This window comes from Diceros bicornis, chromosome 5 (assembly GCF_020826845.1).
Source record: "Diceros bicornis minor isolate mBicDic1 chromosome 5, mDicBic1.mat.cur, whole genome shotgun sequence".
Taxonomy (NCBI): Eukaryota; Metazoa; Chordata; class Mammalia; order Perissodactyla; family Rhinocerotidae; genus Diceros; species Diceros bicornis.
The window spans coordinates 59,431,644-59,453,887 of record NC_080744.1 but is presented as its reverse complement, the minus strand read 5'-3'; the positions used below and the strand labels follow the sequence as shown (position 1 = coordinate 59,453,887).

The 22,244-nt window shown below is 47.8% G+C and overlaps 1 protein-coding gene and 1 pseudogene across 1 annotated transcript; one reads left to right on the top strand and one right to left on the bottom strand.

Moving 5' to 3' along the window:
• Nucleotides 1-93: 93 nt before the first annotated feature.
• On the bottom strand, nucleotides 94-195 carry LOC131406572 (U2 spliceosomal RNA; annotated as a pseudogene).
• Nucleotides 196-2,164: 1,969 nt separating this feature from the next.
• On the top strand, nucleotides 2,165-21,918 carry UBAP1L (ubiquitin associated protein 1 like). The gene is made up of 5 exons (XM_058541843.1): nucleotides 2,165-2,657; nucleotides 7,790-8,353; nucleotides 13,225-13,431; nucleotides 19,120-19,221; nucleotides 20,154-21,918. The coding sequence occupies exons 1-5, from the start codon at nucleotides 2,538-2,540 to the stop codon at nucleotides 20,286-20,288; spliced, it is 1,128 nt and encodes a 375-aa protein (XP_058397826.1). The 5' UTR covers nucleotides 2,165-2,537; the 3' UTR covers nucleotides 20,289-21,918.
• Nucleotides 21,919-22,244: the final 326 nt, after the last annotated feature.

Sequence of the window (22,244 nt, the reverse complement as noted above, 5' to 3'; positions counted from 1 at the left end):
CCAGATTTAAGTCTATATTGTAGGCAGTCATGAGCTTGAATTCTGTGTAAATGAGTTTTGTTTTGTTTTTTAAGGCAACAGAATCTTTATTTAATGTAGTTTAAAATACATTAAAAAATAAGTCCCTGGCTATTGCACATATTATTAAACTAACAGATACTACACTTGATCTTAGCCAAAAGGTCCAGAAGCTATGTGTGAATGAGTTTTTAATTCTTAGGTTTCAGCTTTAGTAGATACTGTTGACTAATGCTTATTGACTTTCTCACCAACGGTGCATGAGAGTTCCAGATGTTCCACATCCTTATCAACACTTGATGTTGTCAGGCTTTTTAATTTTAACCATTCCTGTGTGTGTGTGTGTGTGTGTGTGTGTGTGTTTGTGTGTGTGTGTGTTTTTGTGTGTGTGTGAAGTGATATCTTGTTGTTTTATTTTGCATTTCCCTGATGGCTAATGAGGTTAAACAACTTATATGTCTATTGGCTATTTGGATATCCTCTTTTGTGAAGCACCTGTTAAAATCTCTTGCCTGTTTTTGTATTGGGTCTTTTTCTTATTGTTTTGTAGAAGTTCTTTGTATATATTAAATATGAGTCCTTTGTCAGATACATGTGCTGCAGATATCTTCTCCGACCCTGTGTTTTTTTACTCTCTTCATGGTATCTTCTGATGAATGGAAGTGCTTAACTTTAATGTAACCCAATTTATGGGTATTTTCCTTTACAGTTAGTCTTTTTTGTAACCTGTTGAGAAAATGTTTGCCTATTCTAAGACCATGAATATATCCTCCTATTTTATCTTCAAGCTTTATTTTACCTTTCACATTTAAATCTACAGTCTACCTGGAGTTGATTTTTGTGTATGATGTGAGGTAAAAGTCAAGATTTTTTTTTTCTAGGTAGATATCCAATTGATCCAGAATGATTTATTGAAAAAACTTTATTTTCATACTGCTCTGCAGGGCTAATTTTGTCATAAATTGAGGATCCATATGTGTGTGGATCTGTTTGTGGACTTTCTTTTCTGTTCTATTGGTCTCTTTGTAAGTCCTCGTGTCAGTACCACACTGTCTTATTTCCTGTAACTTTAAAATAAGTCTTGATATCTGATAGTATAAATCTTCCAACTGTATTGCTTCTTCCTCAAGATTGTCATGGCTTTTCTTGGCCCTTTGCATTTCATTTAAATTTTAGAATTAGTTTGCCAATTTACACTAAAAAATGTGATGGAATTTTGATACGTGGGATCTATAAATCAATTCAGGGAGAATTGATATCTTTACAATATTGAGTCTTACAATCCATGAACATGGTATGTTCCTTCATTTAATCTAATATTTTTAGTTTTCTGTGTAGAGCTCTTATACATCTTATGTTAGATTGAGTCCTAGGTAGTTGATGCTAATATAAATGGTATCTTTTTAAAATTTCAATCTCTAATAAAATTTTTAAAAGATAACATTTACATGGTTTGTTGTTTGTATATAGAGATATAATTGATTTTTGTATATTAACCTTGTATCCAATGACCCTGCTAAATTAACTAATTCTAAGAGTTTTATTCATAGATTCTTTTGGATTTTCTACATATAACTATGTCATCTACAAATAATGGTAGTTTTATTTCTTTCTTTCCAATCCTTGTACTTTATTTTTTCCCCTCTCTTTTTGCACAGACTAGTACCTCCAATGCAATGTTGAACAGAAGAGATGATGGGGACATCCTTGTCTCATTTCCAATCTCGGGGATATCTTTCTGTATTTCACCATTAAGTGGGATGTTTGCTTTAGAGGTTTCAGAGAGGTTCTTTATTAGGTTAACAAAATTCCCTTCTATTCTTAAGTTGCTAAACGGGTTTGTTTGTTGTTTCTTAGAATCACGAATGGCTATTGATTTTATCAAGTGCTTTTTCTGCATCTATGGAGATAGATAATTATATAATTTTTAATTTTTATTCTATTGAAATTTATTTTAATTCCCATTGATTGATTTTGGAATGTTAACCCAATCTCTCGTTCCTGAAATACATTTAACCTGGCAGTGTTGTATTTTTCTGTCCATAATTATTTGTGTTAAGATTTTTGCATTTATCTTCATGGGACATTGGTCTCTAATTTTCTTATCAGGTTTGGTATCAAGCTGATGCTGAAACCAAAACAAGTTAGGAATATTCCTTCTTTCCTTCTTTTCTGGAAGAGTTTGTGTAATTTGATATTTCTTCATTAAACATTTGGGTGAAAACTCTTTTGATGAAATGCTTTAGAACTAGTGTTGTAGACCATGTTTTGGGACTTAAACATGAAATAATCAATTCCTGTCGGTTTGAATGCTCTTGTTTTTATTCATTTCCTCCCTTATGCAGCACTGGCTACTTCACCTTTTCCTTCCTGGTTGTGTGGGGCTCGGCTAAGTCACCACACAGGAGAGCGCTGAGGCCATTTGAGGCCTGAGCCTGGTCCTTAGGACTACGCTCTCTCCCTGCCACCAGGCGGCCTGCCCCAGCCCTTCTCAGCCATCTCCACACTCCTCTGACAGAATGAATGCCCTCGATGGTGTCCCCTTCAAGGTGCCCAAGGGCTTTGTGATAGGCAAAGAGCCCCTCCCTGGGCCAGAGCTCAGTGTCCCAGCCTGCAGGGAGCTTCTGCTGGGTTCTATGGTAAGTGTATCTCTCTGTCTATCTATCTCCTTGTCCCTGGGTCTGAGGGTCTGAGGCTGAGCCTCCTGGGGTCCTGTTCCTTGATTTTAAAGGGCAGCCAGGCCTGCTCTGGTATATTCTTGGGAGTTTGGAAATAATCCAAGAGGAAAAGGTGTTTCATGGAGAAGGCTGGTAGCCTGGTGATGGGCATTATTTAGTGGGTCTTATTTTAAGCTTAGGATAACTGGGAGGCTGCCTATATGGAATGACTGAGAGTCATTGCAAGGATGCTCCCATTCCTCTCTTCCCTATCAGCCTGCTGCCAGGTCTAAAATTCCACCATTAGAATCACTCCTTTGGGCTAAGACACTGTCTCCAGAATCCTTTGTTAAAATGCAGACGGTTACATGGGAGGAAGGGATTGCTATTCCACAGACCCAAAGCACATCTGCCCTGGAGCCACCCTTGAAGCACCCCATGCCCTATGGCTCACACACTGGGATATGCACCCAGTGTATGTGGTGGAATCACATATGGCCTCAGGATAAATGTGATTATTTAACTTCCTGGAGATTCAAGTTTACTTGAAGATTTAGGGGGAAACCTATTGCATTTATATTATAACACAGATGTATCATGAGGTAGAATGCAAAACTCACATGAATTTTTAAAAAATGAAAGAACTAGATTGCAAACAACTGTGGAGCTGGCATTGGGCCTCTTGGGACTGAGTCCGCAGACTCTTGTGTGCTCATTCTCGACTGTCTGTGGGGTACTTCGTAGAAAAGTGTTAGGATCTAGTTCAGCCCTCACTCATTTTGCATATGAGGAACCTGAGGCCCAGAAAAGGGAAATGATTTGTCCAAAGTTAGTGGCAGTGGCAAAACTAAAACCCAGGTCCTGACTCCAGACCATTTCACTTTAGCTAAGAGCAGGATTAGAACATGAGAGACAGTGGACTAGGTAATGAACAAAGGCAGAGAAAGGGTCGCGGGAAGTTAGGAGCAGAGAGCACAGTCCAAGAAGGAGCGGCCTGGGGAGGGTCAGGTAGAGGGGCGTGAGTGGCCTGGGGCACAGGAGCAGGAGACTCCATGCAGTTTTGCTTCATCTGCAGACCCTGGAGTTGCACTGAGGCTCCTCAGGATCGAGGTTTCCAGAACTAAAATAAGCTTTGTAAAGCTCAGAGCACAATGTCCAGGGGCCCATGCTCTGTGGGTCAGGAGCTCTCGCTCTCCCCAGGCAGCCTGTGCTTTGGGCTCTCACTCTGGCACGAGGGCCTGTGTTCCTGGGAAGAGGAACTTGCTTTGCTAAGCTCCAATGGAGGAGAATTATCACAGCTCTTCCCTCTCTGCTGAGCTCAAGCTAAGCCGGGAAGAGGCTATTCTAAAGCTTACTTCTCCTAGAAGCAGAAATGGGCACCATTCTGCCAAGTCCATGTCTAGTGTCCTAGCCTAAGGACTGACCCTGGCTCTGCCTCCTACTCTCAGGGTGGGCATCTGTACTCCCTTGAGTCTGTTTCTCTTCCTGAGCCTCCATTTCTTTTTGTGCTGGGCCAAACTAACCAACAGAGAAGCATGAGACTCCAGTATGATTTACAGCCCCTCCTGGGCAGTCTTCTGAGTTCACTGGACTGTATTCCCAGCGTTTGGAACTCGAAGTACGTTTTCCCATAGCAATGATGTTATAGATGGTGGTTAGATTACCAGATAAACATATAGTGGCCTAAAGGGGAAAAAAAAAATAACAGCTACCATTTATTGAGCACCTGCTGTGTACCAGGCCTGTGCTAGGTGTTCATAATACATTCACTCTTCTCTCTCATTTTTATGACCATTCTAGCAGGTGGATATTCCTACGCTATGGCACAGGAAACCAAAGCTCCCATCCAAGTGATCCACAGGGTCACATGGCTTGTGAGTAACACAGCCACAATTCCAACATGAATCTGTCAGACCCCAAAGCCCATGTTCACCCCTCCACCCTGCTGCCATCTTGAGGAGCCCTTCCTTCCATATTTATATCCTTGGCAAGTCTGTGTTTTGTTGTTTCATAGTTTCCCTTGAATTAATTTCCTTTTTTCATTTAATTTTTTTAGAGAGAAAATACATTCACACAGTTTAAAAATGAAAAAATAAAATGATATAGAGCAGAGGTTGACAAACATTTTCTGTAAAGGGCCAGAGAGTTAAAACTCTGGCAATTACTCAACTCTGCTGTTGTAGGCAGAAAGAGCCATAGACATTACAGAAAGGAGTGGCTGGGTATGGCTGCATTCCAATAACACTTTACTTACAAAAACAAAGGAGGGTCAGTGTGGCCCCCAGGCAGTTTGCTACCCTGGTAGAATGAAAAGCCTCCCACTGACACCTTCCCATCTGCCCTGTTCCCCACCTCCACCCCCTCACCGGTGATGTCCGTGACTCATTTTTCATATAATCTTCCAGAGATTCTTATGTGCGCATATATAAGCAAATACAGCTATTACCTCCTTTCTTACACCAAAGGTAGCCTTTTCTATACACTGTTCTTGATTTGTTCACTTCATATATTTTAAGATCTTTCCATATCAGTACATAGAAAGCTTCTTCAGTTTTGTTTTTCATTGTGTAGTATTGCATTATATGAATACATCATCCTTTATTGAACTAGTCCCCTCTTGATGGACACTTAGGTTCTTCCCAGTCTTTTGCCATTACAAACAATGCTGCAGAGAATGACTGTATGCTAATGTCCTTCTGAGTTTGTTTAAGTGTGCTGCCAAATTGCGCTCCATAGGGGTTATACTGATTCACAGCCCAAGCAGCACCCTACAAGAGGCCTGTGCCTCCCACACTCCCCAACAGAGTCATCAGACTTCGGATCTTTGCCCAGGGATAGGCGCATGGTATCTCAGTGTAGTTTTAATTTGCCTTTCTCTTATCATGAGTGAGACTGAGCAATTTTTCATATGTTTGAGTCACCTGTATTTCCTTTTCTGTGGACTGTCCATATCTTTTGTCCATTTTCCTGTTGGGCTGTTGGTCTTTTTCTTATCTATTTCTAGCACTCTCTATATTAGTAAAGTTAGCCTTTTGTCCGTGATGTGAGTGCTATTTCCTCCCCAGTTTGTCATTTGACTTTGACCTTGCGTATGGGATGTATTTGCTATGCAGATTTTGCATATGTGTGTGTGTGAGCATGTGTGTGCTTTTATGACCTCTGGATTGTGATTCAGAGTGAGAAAGATTTTCCCCACTTGAGGTTATAAAAGATTTCTCTCCTGTTTTCTCCTAGTACTTTTACGGTTTCATATCCAACATTTGAATTTTTAATCCTTTTGAAATTCATCCTTGTGTATAATGTGAGAATTGATTCAACTTTATTTCTTCCAGCTAGCTGATAGCATTTAATTGACTAGTCCCTCTTTTTCCCATTTCTTGAGATGCCACCTGTATTATTTAATACAACCCCACAGATATTAAGGTCTATTTCTGGACTTTGTATTCTGTACCTTTAATCTACCTGTGCCAGCACCATAGTTTTAATTATTGACATTTTATAACTTTTTTTTTTTTGCTTAGGAAGATTCACCCTGAGCTAACATCCACTGCCAATCTTCCTCTTTTTGTATGTGAGCCACCGCCACAGCATGGCCACTAAGAGACAACTGGTGTAGGTCTGCGCCCAGGAACTAAACTCGGGCTGCCAAAGTGGAGCACACGGAATTTAACCACTAGGCCACCAGAGCTGGCCCTTTATAACATATTTTGACAGCTGGTAGGGCCAATCCCCCTTACTTACGTTTTTAGTGCCCAGAGTTTTTCCAACTATTTTTATTTATTTTTCATATAAACTTTAGAATGGTCTTGCTTCGTTCCATGAATCACAAGTGTTGGTATTTTTATTGGGTCTTTTTATCCCTTAAGTTCCACTGACTGTCTCCTTATCTCTAGCCTCTTTCTCTCCAAGTCGGCCTCGTCAGTTCTGTGGTTGTCTTTTTCCCTCCTCTGTCCTTCACAACCCGCCTATTTTACTCCAACCATTTATTTAACCATCTTTCTCTAACCATTTATTCTGCACACACTTACAAATGTCCACTCTGTGCCAGTCCTGCCCTGGGCCCTGAGGATAGAGCAAGTAGTAAGACAGAGTCCCCGACCTCTGTCAGGGAGCCACACTGGAAGAGCTGGTTATGCTCCTCCCCAACGTAGGGTCATGTCAGGGGTGGAGGGGACAGTGCCTGTGATCCAAGCGTCTGTGTCTGTCTTTCTGCCTCCCTTTCCCTCACACACATTACTTCACCTAGCCTCTCTTCCTTAATTGGCCATCATAGAGCATTGAAATTGCCTTTTTAAAGTTTTAATATTTTTAATGGAGTTTTATATTTCTAGTTCTTAATTTTAAAGGTAGGCAACAGGAATGTTTTATTTTTGCCTCAATTATAAACTCTCAAGTCAGATTATTTATGTGGGCTCCTGATTGCTTTTATAGGTGGCCCAATAGCAGTGGAGAAAGCACCACAGTCAGATGGATAAAGGAATCCCAGCTGAGCCACTCACCACCAATCTGACCTTGAGCAAATTAAACTTTTCTGAGGCTCATTTTCATAATCTGTAAATAGGAATAACACTAGAACCTACTAAGAGTAGAATTCAACAAAGATTAGCGATTTTTACATTTCCCGGGCCCCAAAGTAACTGTGGATGGCAGCAAAGGGGCTGGGAGCTGAGGTATTGCTCCATAGAGAGGTTTGTGTGCCTGGGCAGGCCTCCAAGGCTGACTGCTCAGTAGCAAATGATGCTGGGCTCAAGTGAAATCTTCTTTGCTAAGAACAAGTTTTATTGGAGAAATTTTTTAAGCCGCTGTTGTTCAATTACATACTGAATAGCAAAGGGACTTCGATACTGGATTTCACTACATTTCATTCTATTAACCTATTCCTCACTTTGTCCTTCATGCACTTTGCCATTAAATTGTTATTGATATCCATCGACCCCAGTGCTAGCTAAATCTGAGGGTGAGGATGGGCTGTGATGGACGTCTCGGGCTCAGAATCGGAAGCTGTCCAGGCCTAGAGAATCTGGCTGAAAAGGGTCCCCGGAGGCGAGAGTAAGGGTGTGAGCCCCTGGGCTCTGGTTTGCCCGGCCTGGCCTCATGTCGCCTTCTCTCCGCAGCACGACTTCAGCCTGGAGCGGAGGACGCTCTTCTGGGTGGAAGCTGTCATCCAGGGACCCTGCCCGTTCCAGTGCGATGCCCCAGGGACAGCGTCAGCCCCTCCCGCCTGGCATTTGCTGGTTAGCCCCGAACACGAGCTGGTGCCCGGGTCTGCCGCAGCCAAAGGCCCTGAGGCCGGGCCCCAGGAGCCGCTCAAGGAGGGGGAGGAGGACCAGGACGAGGAAGAAGCCTCCTCTGCCAGCGAGGAAGAGCCGGCTCCCTGCAGCCCCCAGCCGGGCTCCCCGGCGAGCCCCAGCCCCGGCCATCGCGGGTGCTCCCTGGACGTGCTGAGCGGCGTGAGGTCGGAGCTGGCCGGGGCTCGGCGGCGGCTCTCCGAGGGCAGGCTGGCTGCCCGCCCCCGCGCCCTCCTGCACCGCATCCGCCACCGGGCGCTGAGCCTCTGCCCCAGCCCCGCGCCGCCCCCTAGCCCTGCACTCCCGCTCCCCGGTGCACCCGCGGCGCCCCTGCGGCCCTCCACTGCCGGCGCCATGTCCCCGCTGCGGAGCCACAAGCCCACGGTCGCGGTAAGGAAACTGCCCCCTCGGCCAAGGCCGCAGCTCAGCAGCGATGCCCCCATAGTCTGGGTGCCCTGCCCGATCAGCAGCCTCGGTCCTCTCCTCTCTGCGCTCCTCCTCCCTACCTTTACCTGCTCTCACCTGGCCCTGTACCATGCTGTCCTTCCTGTGGCCCTTTGCCTAGAATATTCCGTGTTCAAAAGCCCCCATTCCCTCTGTTTCCCACTGTGCCTGCTTTGCCTCTCTTAGGGCACATGTCACAATAATTGTAATTATCCAGTACCTGTCTCTCTCTTCCGGTGGAATATGAATTCTTTTAGCGCAGGGATTGGATGTATTCATTTTTGTTTCCAGAGCACCCAGCAGCAGACTTGGCCCATAGGGGGTTCTCAATGAATATCTGTGGAATTAATGAATGTGACTCAGATCTAGGACCTCCCACCAGGCAAGGCTTGCTGAAGGATGAGTGAGCTGGAGGCTCAATCAAGAAATATTAGCTGTATGGTTACTTCCTGCCAGACAGTGGGTTGGAAGAGACAAGATCAAAACGGCAGGACAAGGAGAGTTGGCTAAGGGGGTGTGGGACAAGGCAGCACTGTATAGCTGGATGGATCAGGTGTTGAGAGAGATGTGAGTGTTGCTGCAGGCTGGGAAGGCTTCAGGACCCAGGATGTGCACCCAGAAGGACCGGGAGCAGAAGTGAACTTATGGTGAAACCAATGAAGCTTGAGCCTCAGGCCCCTCACTTTGCCCCTTCAAAGGCCTTGTACCTAATTTTATATTCATAATTGTGTCTTTTCTCTTTAAGAGGTCCAAACTATGTAAGTATCAAACTCCACAAAATCTGGATCCAGAACAGACTGGGGGGAATCAGGATTGGTAGCAGGAGGTGGCAGTTGGGCACAGCTTTTTGTCCCCAGTGCCCCACAGTCAGGCCAGGAGATGCAACAGACTAAGGCCAAGGTGAAATTAAATCCAAAAGATAAACTCAAGGTCAGACTTTTCCCACTCACTGGTGTGTGACCTTAGGCAAGTCACTGAACTGCTCTGAGCCATCCCTTCCCTACCTGTGAGGTGGGCCAGCAACCCCTCACACAGTGTTCAGAGCAACACAGAGGGGGGCGGAGTCAAGATGGCGGCGTAGGCGGACTCTGAACTCACCTCCTCCCGTGGACACAGCCAATTTACAACTACTCGTGGAAAAATTACCCCTGAGACAGAACTGAAAACTGGATGAGAGGAACTCCTGCAACAACGGACAATCCTAACTGGGGTAGAAGAGGCAGAGACTCCCTTCTGGAGAGGAAAAATGCCGCCTTCACAAGCCGCCAGCTTCACGGCCGCCGGGAGCAGCTCACAGGTACGCACCCTCCCTGGAGGAGTGGGGCCCTGAGCCGGGGGCGCCCCCGCTGGGGGCATTTTGTGGACCCAGCACAATCGACACCAGCGGCATAATATCTGACTTTGCCTGCTACTAAAGCATTGGGGAGTACCCCCAGAAAACCTGGTTCACAAAGAAACTAAAACCGGCTCTTAAAGGGCCCGCGCACAAACTCACCCGTTCCAGAAAGCATCCTAAAATCACCACAAAGAAAGGTGCACAGTGCTGGGGTGAAAAGAGACTCACCTAATAGGCCCTGAGTGCATCTCGGTGAGGGGTGAGACCTCTCCAGGGACTGGGACATTGGCGGCGGCCATTGTTGTGGCCTGGTGTGAGGGTGCTGACACAGACGCCATTGGAGTTCTCCCTGAGGCCTGCTAGCCCAGGGTCTGCTCCACCCGCTAGAGCACCGCTTTAATCCAGCTCAGCCAGGGCAGGCAGCCCACCCTAGAGACTGGCCCCACCCAACAACAAGCCCTCAGGCAACGTGTGGGCCTGCATAGATTGGTGACTGGATTCTCTGCAGCCTGGCAACTGAGCCGACTTGAGTGGGGCAGGGTGTGCACAAGGAGCCGGTGGAGAGTGTGGGGTGGTGGCGGAGTGTGTGGGGCTCCCGCCGTGGAGAGACTGGGTCCGCTTGGGGGTCGGGGCACTCACACCGGACAGGACTGTGTTGACTGTGTGTGTGGACCTGTGGGCAACAGGGCTTGTCAGCTGCAGAAGACTTGTGCTTCTCAAAGACCCACATAGGAGGTTTGTCCCACCTTCCAAAGCCTGAAACAATTGGGTGCTCCTGTGCCTGAGGCCAGCCCCACCCAGCTGCAATCCTCAGAGAGCTGACAAGAGACCTAATAGGCTAGAGGCTTACAGCAATTGTAAGGCCCTGAGCCTAACAACCTGCCACGCTGGGGGCCTACTCAGTTAAAAGAAATACTGCAACACAAATGTGGTATTAGAACTTACAGCCGACTGTGCTGGGGCTCCCCACACCTGATAAAGAGACTGAAGGGCCCACAACAACTACAAACAGCTGAGCATTACAACAGCTGGCCAGGAGCATAACTCAGCCTCCCTGGGCACCTATAGGGAGAGCTAACTGGCCACAATAGAAGGACACACGTAGCCCACATAGGGGTCACCTCTGGAACATTGAGAACTGAGGGAAGCACACTGGAAACCTCCTAAGGCATCACTTACATAAGGTCACCTATCCAAGAGCAGGAGACGTAGCTGACCTACCTAATACATAGACACAAGCACAGGGAAAGAGGCAAAATGAGGAGGCAAAAGAATACATTCCAAGTAAGGGAACAGGACAAAACCCCAGAAAAGGAACTAAGTGAAACAGAAATGAGCAACCTACCCGACAGAGAGTTCAAACTAAGAGTGTTAAGGATGCTCACTGATCTGGGGAGAAGAATAGATGAACTCAGTGAGAATGTCAACAAAGAAATGGAAGATATAAAAAAGAACCAATCAGAAATGAAGAATACAATACTGGAAATGAAAAATTCATTAGAGGGACTCAAAAGCAGAGTAGAGGATACAGAAGAACAGATCTGTGAGCTGGAAGAAAGACTAGAAGAAATTGCCCAAGGTGAACAGGTAAAAGAGAAAAGAATTAAAGAGTGAGGACAGTCTAAGGGACCTCTGGGACAACATCAAGCACACTAACATCCGTGTTATAGGTGTCCCGGAAGGAGAAGAGTGAGACAAGGGGGCAGAGAATCTATTTCAAGAAATAATAGATGAAAACTTCCCTAACCTAAGGAAGGAAACAGACATCCAGGTACAAGAAGCACAGAGAGCCCCAAACAAGATAAACCCAAAGAGGCCCACACCAAGACACATGATAATCAAAATGTCCAGAATTAAAGATAAAGAGAGAATCCTAAAAGCCGCAAGAGAATGTCAAGTTACATACAAAGGAAACCCCATAAGGCTATCAGCTGACGTCTCAGCAGAAACCTTACAGGCTAGAAGACAATGGCACGATATATTTAAAGTGCTAAAAGAAAAACACTTACAGCCAAGAATACTCTACTCAGCAAGGTTATCACTCAAAATGGAAGGAGAGATCAAAATTTTCCCAGATAAGCAAAAGTTAAAGGAGTTTGTCACCAAGAAACCAGTGCTACAAGAAATGTTAAAGGGACTGATTTAAGGGGAAAAGAGAAGACCACAAATAGGAAAAATGATCTATTTCCATGATTAGAACGTAATGGATACAAATGCACAAAAAAGAGGTTAGATATGATATCAAAAACACAAAAGGAGGGAGGAGGGGAGTTAAAGAGTACAGCTTTCAGACAGAGGTCAAACTAAAGTGACCATCAATTCTGTATAGAAGAAGTAAGGAACAGAGAAGGACTACTACAACACTGAGAAAAAAAAAAAAAAGAGCAACACAGAGAAGAGGCTCTGTAAACTGGGCAGGCCACGCCCACATCAAGGACCAGTTGTTAATGTCAGGATGGCTCTTCCCTGGTCCAGATTAAATTTAGCTCCAGCAACAACCCCGTGGAGCAGATGTTCTATAGAAGAGGAAACTGAGGCAGAGAGCACCTAAGAATCTTTTTCAAGGTCACAAGAGTAGACTCCGATCCTAAGATTTGGATGTTTTCCACTCTGGGGGTAAAGGGCAGACCCTAGGGTGAGGTCACAGCGGGGAAACCCCTGAGAAGATGGGCATGCATGGGGAATTCATATGTCACATACACACACTTTGCCCCAGGAGCCAGGGCAGCAGCTGGGCTTTCCTTGGGAGGAGGGGACAGGACAGTGTGTTCAGGGTTGGCAGGTGGGTGCTTCATGGCGGATGGGTTAGGAGTGATGCTGACCAAACCAACTGAAATGCCTTCAAGCCACTCGCCTTCATCCAGGGTCTGTATGGGTCTCCCCAGCACCACAGCTGTGCCCAGTCCCTACTCTGCTCCATGCCCTCCCAAGCTGCAGCCCAGCAGAATTCAAGAAGGAGGGTCTGGCTGGGAAGATCCAGCCCTGGTCCCCTCTCACTAAGGTGTGGAGTAAAGAACCCTGGATTTGTGAGTAGGGTTCAGGTCGCAAATGTGTGTTGCTTATCAGGTCATAAACTTCTCTGAACCTTGATTTCAATATCTGTAAAATAGGATAATAGAATGGACCTATCATACTTCTCTTGCAGGGTTGTTCTAAGCAATACATGAAATATCATTTACTGGCAGTTTCTGTATGCCAGGCCCTTTGCTGATCACTTTTCTCACATTGTCTTATTTAAGCCTCTCAACAGCCCTGTGAGGTATCTAGTATGCTTGTATCTGTTTTACATATGAATAATAAACTTGAGTCAACAGTAGAGAGCTGGGATTTGAACCCAGTTCTGGAGGACTCAAAGCTCTCCACAGTATTAGCCCCTACACTCTATGTAGAAGGTGTATGCAAAGGCACCTTCAAAAATGTCCTGCCCAGCCAGGTGTCACCTCCAGTGGTAATTGACACATCCAGCCTGTCTGTATTTCAGTCCCTCAGCCCGTACACCTGCCTGCCACCTCCTGGGGGGGCGCCCCAGCCTCTCAACGCCCACAGATTACACCCTGATTCTGCTGACCTGCTGTCTGCCCTGAGCCGGGAGGAGCAAGACCTCATCGGGCCAGTGGTCGCCCTGGGGTATCCCCTGCATAGGGCCATCGGGGCTCTGCAGAAGACAGGGCGGCAGAGCCTGAGCCAGGTGAGTGGGGGCCCCAGAGTTGGGGGGCTGTGGAGCTGGAGCCAGGTGAGTGGCCACGTGGTTTTTATCTTTAAATTGAAGAAGTTTTGTTTCCTTCTCTTTAGAGGCAGAACCTCAGCCTGGCACTAATTATTGAGGGTTGTGAGCAAGTTTCTAGACCCTAATGCTACCCTCTCTATAGAAGTTTATCAGGAATCCCATTCCCACTTGGAGAGTCTCGATATTCTACTCCTGTCACAGTCTCTGCCCCAAATACAGGGGGCTGGAGCTTTGGGAAGCCAAGAATCTCTCCAGAGCTGCCCAATAGAATTTTCTGCAACAATAGAGATGTTTTATATCTATGTTGTCCAATACAGTAAGACACTAGACATATGTGGTTACTTGAAATTTGGTAAGTGTGACTGAGAAACTGAATTTTTAATTTTATTTAATTGTATTTAATTAAAATAGCCACCTGTGGCTACTGGCTACCATATTGGATGGCACAGCTCTAACCACTTCGCTCAATGAACAGTTTATCCAAACCCATATCCATCTCTTTCTCTTTCCATCTACCCATCCATCCATCTAGTCAACAGTATTTATTGGGCACTTCCTGGGTGTTTAGATGCAGCTAGGAGCTATCGGGGAAACCAAGGTACATAAAAACAAGTGTTGTAGATTGGGTTCCCCAGGAAGCAGACTCAGATGGAGTTTGGCATGCAGAGTGTTAATTAAGAAGGCCCTTGGGATCAACTCCTATGGGAGGGAGGGGACTGAGTTAGGCATGGTAGAGGTAGAAGTTGAGTTTTGTAGGCCCAACAACATCGTCAGCCAACCCCACAGCTCTGGAGCATATAAGGCCCTTTAGACTTGTCCTAAGTGGGGCTGAGATGGTCAGGCCTTTATACCCCTGCCTCAGTCAGTCATTGGATGTGGGAAGAGGGGTAACGAGAGAAGTGGTTCTCTGCAGCTAAGGCAATCCCTGAAGGGGCAGACAGCTGAACAGTGTCTACCAGCTCTCCTAGCATCTGGAGCAACAAGACCTTCAATGAAGGGGGATCAGGAAGGTGCATCGCAGAGCGTACCACACCCAGGTTCTATTCTTAAAGACTTCCCTCTATTGAAAGAAGGGTGAACACACATGATGATACTCAAAGGGTAGCACCCCAAGCTGCTCTAAGATTTGGGAGCAGGTCTTGACCTCGTACAAGCCAAGAATGTGAGAGCACCTGCAGGAAAGTGAGGGCCAAAAGAGAGGTGCTAGTGAGAAGATGCCTAGGAGCAGAAGGGATATGAGTGCTACAGGGCTGTTTCAGTTATCTATTGCTGGGTAGCAAACTGCTCCAAAACTTAGTGGCTTAATACAACAACCATTTATTTGCTCCTGATTTTCTGGGTTGGCAGTTTGGGGTGGGCTCAGTTGGGTGGTTCTTTTGCTGGTTTCACCTGGGGTCTCTCATGTGGCTATAGTTTGGAGACTCAATTGGGGCTGAATATTCTAAGATGGGCTTACTCACAGTCCAGTGGTTGGTGATACTTGACAACTGGGCCACATATCTCCAGCATGCTAGCCCACTTGATTCCAAGAGTGAAAGCTGCAAGGTCTCTTGAGGCTGGGGCTGCAATTGTACATGGTCACTTCTGCCTCATTCTGTTGGCCAAAGCATGTCATAGACCCACCCAGATTAAAAGTGGGGGGAAATAGGCTGCACCTCTTGACGGAAGGGGCTGCAAAGAATTTATGGCCATTCTTAATTTACCACAAGGAGGTTCCAGTGATCAAGAAAGCCTTCACGAGGTGCCAAGGCTTGAGCTGGATTTCAAGGATGGATAAGATCTGACTTTGAAGGAAGGAGAAGGGATGATATTTCAGGCAAGAGTAACAGTGTGAGCAAAGGAGTGGAGGCAGCAAGGAAGTGTTTGGGAGGCCCCGATCTGACCAGTCTTGCTGGAATAGAAGGTGAATGATGCAGGCTGGTGGGAAGAAAGACAGGGAGGAGAATCGAGGTAGATTGAGGGTGCCGTGAAGGCTGGGCTGAGAATTTTATAAATGACCCAATAGCAAAAGGGTGGCATGGAAAGATGTGACCAAGGGCAGGAGGTGACATTGAATGCCATTCTGTGAACCTCCCTTCCCCCACTGAATATAACATCTCCCTTTGCATTGTTTTCTCAATACTGGGCCTCTTTGTGGTTGGAAAGCTGGGCCGCAGGTATTGAAAGGTCCCAGGGTAGTTGGCACTTATCCTTTTCTCCTGTCTCTGCCCCACCACCATCAGTGGGCTTGGACACCCTCTCCGTAATCACTGATGGCTGCCATATGTTGGGTCCCTGAGGTCTGGAGCTGCCTGCTCTTGGGCAAGGGAGTGACAGAAGGAGAGTGACTCTCAAACTGGAGCCAAAGCAGGATGTGCTTCTGCCAGATTGAGGAGGAGGAGGAGGAATGCACCTGGTCCCCCTTGCCACCAACTCTTGCTTCTGCTCTACTCTGGGCTCATCACTCCATGCCTTGTCCTGGAGGAAAACTTCCAACATGGTGACCCCCATGTGGCTAGCATGGCGGGAGCAGGGGGTGCTAACATTTATTGAACACTTTCTTTGTGTCAGGCCCTCAATCTGAGAGTATTCAATTAGGTCTTCTGAGTTCTGCAAGGTTGCTATTACTGTCCCCACTTTGCAGATGAGGAAACTGAGGCCGGGGAGGTTCATATAACTAGTCAATGGCAGAACCAGCATTGAGGCTAGGCTGGTTTGACTCTGAATCTTTATTGTACAGTGCTTTTCTCTCATTTTCTGTGTAAGCAACTTCCAGGGCAGCACCCCAGGCTGATCTGAGATTTAAGAGTAGATCTAAAGTTGCCCCCACCTTCAGCTAGAAGCCAGGACCTTGGCCAAGAAACTGGCCAGGAGGACAGTGAGGGGCCAGGCCCATGGTGGAGGCTCTGATATACCCCCTAGTCCCTCTAGGTCCTCTGACAAGGCTGTGGTCTCAGGCCACCACTGTGGGGGTCTGAAGATTTGTTGGAGCCAGCACGGAGCACTGGCCTCCCTGTGAGTGGGCTGGAAGAATCCCACTGCATCAGGAATGCTGTGTTTCTAGACATAGGCTGACCACCTGCCTGGCCTGCCAGGTCTCGAGGTGACCTTCTCCCCTGGTGGGCAGTCAGGGGCCAGGCCCTGAGGGGTGGGCCTGAGGGGCCATTGGATGACTTCGTCTGTCTTCCCCACCAAGTTACTATTCCCCTCTATTCTGTGAAATTTCACCATTAACTGAGCTACTTCTTTGGGTTCAGATTCCTTTCTCCCCTTGAAAGATACACACTACAGTAAATCCTTGTTGGCCAGAGATAAACAACAGATGGTCCAGGAGGGAAGGCATCAGGTGATGGAGACAGGGCACTTAGAAGAGCCAGAGAGAAAGGAGGAGATACAAAAGATAAGCCTTGTCCATCACTCCTTCCTTCCTTCCACAAGGATTGATGTGCCCACTGACCACCTGCAGGACATGCATGGGTGGCATGTGGGAGGGTCCACAGGCCAGGTCCAGACTTGCGGTGGGACTCTAGGCACGTCAGGGCCCCTCTTTGAGCCTCACTTTCCTTATTCACAGGATCAAAGGGGAATATGTGTTTTCATCAGTGACTTCCAGGGCCCCACCCTGAGGTCACCTTCAGACCTACCCTGGGGCCTGAGGCATGCCTGGTAGCTTCTACAGTCTCATAGGCCTAAAAGCTGACCAAGCAGCAGAATCTTTACAGATTCTGTAAATGCCAATTCCCAGGGCCTGCTCTGGAGGGTTCCAGTCAGTGGATCTGGTGTGCGCCCAAGGGCCTATTGTTTTAAAAGATCTGCAGATGGTTCTGATATGCAACCTGGTATGGGGTCTAGAGGTATGGACAGAGGTTGGCCATCCCTTGAGTCAGTGGTTCTCAACCTTGGCTGCACGTTAGAATCACCTGGAGAGCTATAAAAATCCCAGTTCCCAGGCTGCCCCCCAGACCACTTATAAATTAGAGCCTCTGGAGGCAGGCATCACTGGTTTATGGGTAGTCCTTTTAAGGCTCCCAGGTAGCTGCAGTCAGCACCAAGGCCAAGAACTTTTGCTGTGGATGAACCAAGAGGTGAAGGGAGCATCCCCTATCTGCCCTCGCCCCTGCTCCTGTTTTCACCTTTGGAAACTCTGTCTACTTTCAAGCCAGCTCAAAGCCCCTCCTCTAGCAGCTGGTCCTCTGAGGGACAAGACACTGGCTGAGAGATCAGGTGATCTAGGCCCTAGTCCTGGGACCCTGGGCAAGCCACCCACCCTTTCTGGACCTCAGTTTCCTCAACTGCACAAGGAGGGCTTAGCTGGGTGGTTTTCAGAAGTGCTCAGAGCAAGGTCTAGGTGTCCTGGGGTGGGTGCACTGGACTCCAGGATCCCCTGTCCCTGCCCCCAGTTCTCCCAGAGCAGCTCTGACCTTCCCGTTATTATTGAAGCCTCCTGGTGTTGGGAGAGTTCAGAAGCTAAAACAGTTGGAAAACCATTAGTCTCTATGATCCATGCTTTCTGACCAGCTCTGAAGGTCTGCAGAAACCCAGCCTCTTTCTTCTCCACTTATACCCATAATGCTTGTGGTCTGAGCCTTTATTTGGCACCAACTCCCTATAAATCCTGCTTTGATTTGCCTGGCACTCATGTTTTCCTGTATCTGGTTTATCTCCCCCACTGAGCAGTGAGCTCCTTGAGGATAGTTCTTAATTCAGTTTGTAAACACAGCATACATTTATTGAGCTCCTTCCTGCCTGCCATGCTGGGTGCTGGGGACACAGCTGTGAACAAGACTGACACAACCCTTTGTTCATGGAGCAAAAAGTTAGTGGATGAGAAAGGTGAGAAAGAGCAGTTACAAAGTGGTATGTGCTGTGTTGGGGCAGCATGGGGTGCTATGGGAGCACGAGGCATGGCAGGTGCTCCCCCCCAGTGGAGACGGGGGGCTGGGAGGCTCCCCAGGAAGAGGAGTGAGGCTGGCCTTGGCTGAGGGAGCTGGATATACAGAGACCTGGGTGAGGCTGAAGGAGGAGCGGCCACTGACGGGCAGACGCAGGCCTTTGAGCCCTGGTGAGGAGGCAGCACTTTATCCTGAGAGCAAAAGCAGCCCCTGATGACTAAGCCGGGAGTGACTTAACAGGTTTTCAGCTCTGTGGGGTCCTCCTCTGTCCCCCACCCCTTTCCAGCACAGGTGCAGGACTGTGGCATAATAGGGGCTCATGAGTCCTGGATGGCAGAGATGTATGTGTCTGGCGGTGGGGTGGGGGTGCACAGGTGTGCATGGGTGAGGAGGCACCTTCACACAGGTGGGTGCTCACCGGGGAAGGTGAGCAGGCTGGGGTGGGTGGTGGGTGAGACCCATGTGTTTCAGGCCTTTCCCACTCCCCACTTAGGTTCTGGGAAGACCTTAGCTCACCCTGACAGCCCTTTTCCTAATTCCAGCCCCCAGTTTGGGACAGTTGGTGAGATCTTGCTGTCTGCCTGTCCCCAGAAAAGGCCTCTGTCCCTTTTCTATTGGCTCACGGGGTCTCTGGGGCCATGTTGTGTGTGGTGGGTTGCCTAATCAGACTGGCCTGAACTCAGGCCGTAATGAGGCCTGTGGGATGCCTCCTCCTCCCCGTCTGCTGCCCCTGCCACTCCTCTTACCGCTCCTCCCTCTCTGCCTCTTTCTGGCCCAGTTTCTCAGCTACCTTAGCGCCTGTGACCGGCTGCTGCAGCAGGGCTACAAGGAAGACTTGGTGGAGGAGGCCATGGAGATGTTCCAGTTCTCCGAGAGCCAGGTCAGCAGGGCAACCTCCCTGGGCCCCAGGGGAGGGGAGGGATGGGGTGCACACACAAGCCTAGTGTGCAGGGGTGCATCGGTGCCAGAGCCAGCCTGGGAGGCCATCAGGAGATAACCTGCTTGCTCAGCCCTGGGGAGGAGACAGCCTAGGGAAATGAAGCATGAGGAGGGCAAGGGGAAGAGGTGGGGAGGGAAACAGGAAGCAAGGCTTGTATGTTATTTGACTGAGTCAACGCCACAAATGTTATTGAATGCCCACTCTTTGTCAGACACCCAGATAGGAGCCATGGGCAGCAGAAAGATGCTTGAACTCTCTGCTCGGGCAGTTTGCTGCCTACCTGGAAACCCAGAATGCAGGCAGCTGTGGGCCCAGCAGTACATTCTAAGTGCCTGATGAATATGGCCAGTCAGCAGTTGGCCCAGGCTCAGCAGAGCAGCTCTTCACAGAGGCTGAGGGAGGGACTGAGGGTTGGGAGAGATGGTGAGTAGGAAGCAGGGAGGAGAAGCAGGGAAGTTTCAAGCACTGGGGCCAGAGGAGGAAGGAAGGGGGAGGCTGCACTGTGTGAAACTTGGGCAGGATTTGGGGCCTGGGCAGAGACCAGGGGCTCTGCATCCTCTGGGCACCAGTATGTAGCCTTCCTCTTCCTGCCCGAGTACCCAAGCACAGGAGGAAGTCAGGAGTGAGCTGGAGTGGGGGAGTAATGCTGGGATGGAGCCAGCGGCCAGGCCAGGGCCTCCTTCCTTAGCACAGGAAGGGAGGTCCAAGCCCGTGTCACCCCAAAGGGACAGGAGAAACGCAGGTGCTGCCCAGGGTCAGGCTCACCTGGCCTGAGGGGAACCACAGCTTTCTGGGAGTAGATATAGTGGGCACAAGGGAGGGGGCTGCCCAGGGCAAAGTTCCCAGCGCCGTCTCTGCCTCCTCTTCCTCAGGCAGGGGAGTTCCTGCGCCTCTGGGAACAGTTCAGCGACATGGGCTTCCAGCAGGACCGGATCAAGGAGGTGCTGCTGGTCCATAGCAACCACCGCGAGCAAGCCCTGGAGGAGCTGGTGGCCTGTGCCCAGTGACTGCTGGGGCCTTCTGCAATGCCCGAGCCTCCCAGTCCTGTGCCAGACCTGGCGATCCATTCAAACTGTATTAAGACCACATAAGAATAACAAAGTGATGCACGCTCATGGTAAAAATGCGAACAATGCCAAGGGTGGGAGTAAATACACAGGAGAGGCAAAACTTGACCCATCTTAGGTTTTCAGCTGGGGCTCTTTAACAAAAAGACAGATTAACAAGAGTTTATTAATGCATGCAACACATATTATGCGGGAGAAACCTCAATGAAAAATAACTCAAAGCAGCAGTTTAGAACTCTGGCTTATATAGCATCTTCAACAAAGAACAGTAAATTTGTAGAGAAATGATAGGACAAAAGAAAACAGTTTTAGGTTTCCAAGGATGGCAAACGGTGGGAAAGTAACTATACAGGAGGGAACTGATGGAGTAAGGTTTGTTTGCAGTTGCCTCTGTTGCCTCTTAGGGCTAATAAGAATGTCTCCAGAAAAGGAGAATGTTTTTGTGTATGTGTGAGGAAGATTGGCCCTGGGCTAACATCTGCCAATCCTCCTCTTTTTGTTGAGGAAGACTGGCCCTGGGCTAACATCCATGCCCATCTTCCTCCACTTTATATGGGATGCCGCCACAGCATGGCCTGACAAGCAGTGCGTCGGTGGGCGCCTGGGATCTGAACCAGCGAACTCCGGGCCGCCACAGCGGAGCGCGCGCACTTAACCGCTTGCACCACCGGGCCAGCCCCCAGAAAAGGAGAATTTATGTCCTGCTTTTAGGCAGAAGAGGGGAAGATAGAGAGAGATTTTCCTGCATTTGCTGCTTCCTCATTACCTTTGCTGGAAATAATTTTTATGTCAAAGAGGCATATTTCGGGGTGACATTCTGGTTTCTTTAAATACCAAAAGCCTCAACTGAAAGAGTTGAAAGTGGTCACCTGTGGGGAGGGGCAGATGGGGGAGCATGGATGAGGAACTGTGTTTTTTCATACAAGCCTTGTAAAACTACCTGTATTTGACTCTAAACTGTGTGCATTAGTAACTCTGATTTTAGGAAAATTAAAACAAATAAATCACGGGCGGTTCTTTTGGGTCCTGTAGGCCCCTGGTCTTGGTGTGGAAAGAACATCTATGCAGGTCAGAAGACCGAATTTCTGATTTTGGTTCTGCTGATGACTAGCTCAAGGCCTCTTTGAGCCTCAGTTTCCCCAGGAAAAGTGGAAAGATTGGACCTGGCTGCTATCCATAAGAATTCCCTGGGGAGTTTGTTAAAGGCTCCAGGCCCCACTCTTAGATAATCTGATTTAGAAAGACCAGCTTGGCAGCCCCTAAGAATCTGTTTTGGTTTTATAAGAAGCTCTCTGAGGATTCTTTTTTTTTATCGTTTTTTTTAATTGCTTTTTTGTTGACCTCTTTCACCCATTTCTCCCACCCCACAACCTCTGCCTCTGGCAAACGCTAGTCTGTTCTCTGTATCTACGAGCTTGGTTTGTTTATGTTTTTGTTTTTTAGATTCCATATATAATATAAGAGAGATCATATAGTATTTGTCTTTCTCTGACTTATTTCACTCAGCATAATGCCCTCGAGGTCCATCTGTGTTGTTGTAAATGGCAAGATTTCATTCTCTCTTTTTTTTTTTTTTTGGCGAGGAAGATTGGCCCTGAGCTAACATCTGTTGCCAATCTTACTCTTTTTGCTGAGGAAGATGGTCCCTGAGCTAACATCTGTGCCAATCTTCCTCTACTTTGTATATGGGAGGCCGCCACAGCATGGCTAGATGAGCGGTGTGTAGGTCCGTGCCCAGGATCCGAACCCGTGAACCCCAGGCTGCTGAAGCGGAGTGCGTGAACTTAACCACTACACCACTGGGCCAGCCCCAATTTTATTCTTTTTTTATGGCTGAATAATATTCCATTATATATATATACCACAATTTCTTTATTCATTCACCCATCCATGGAC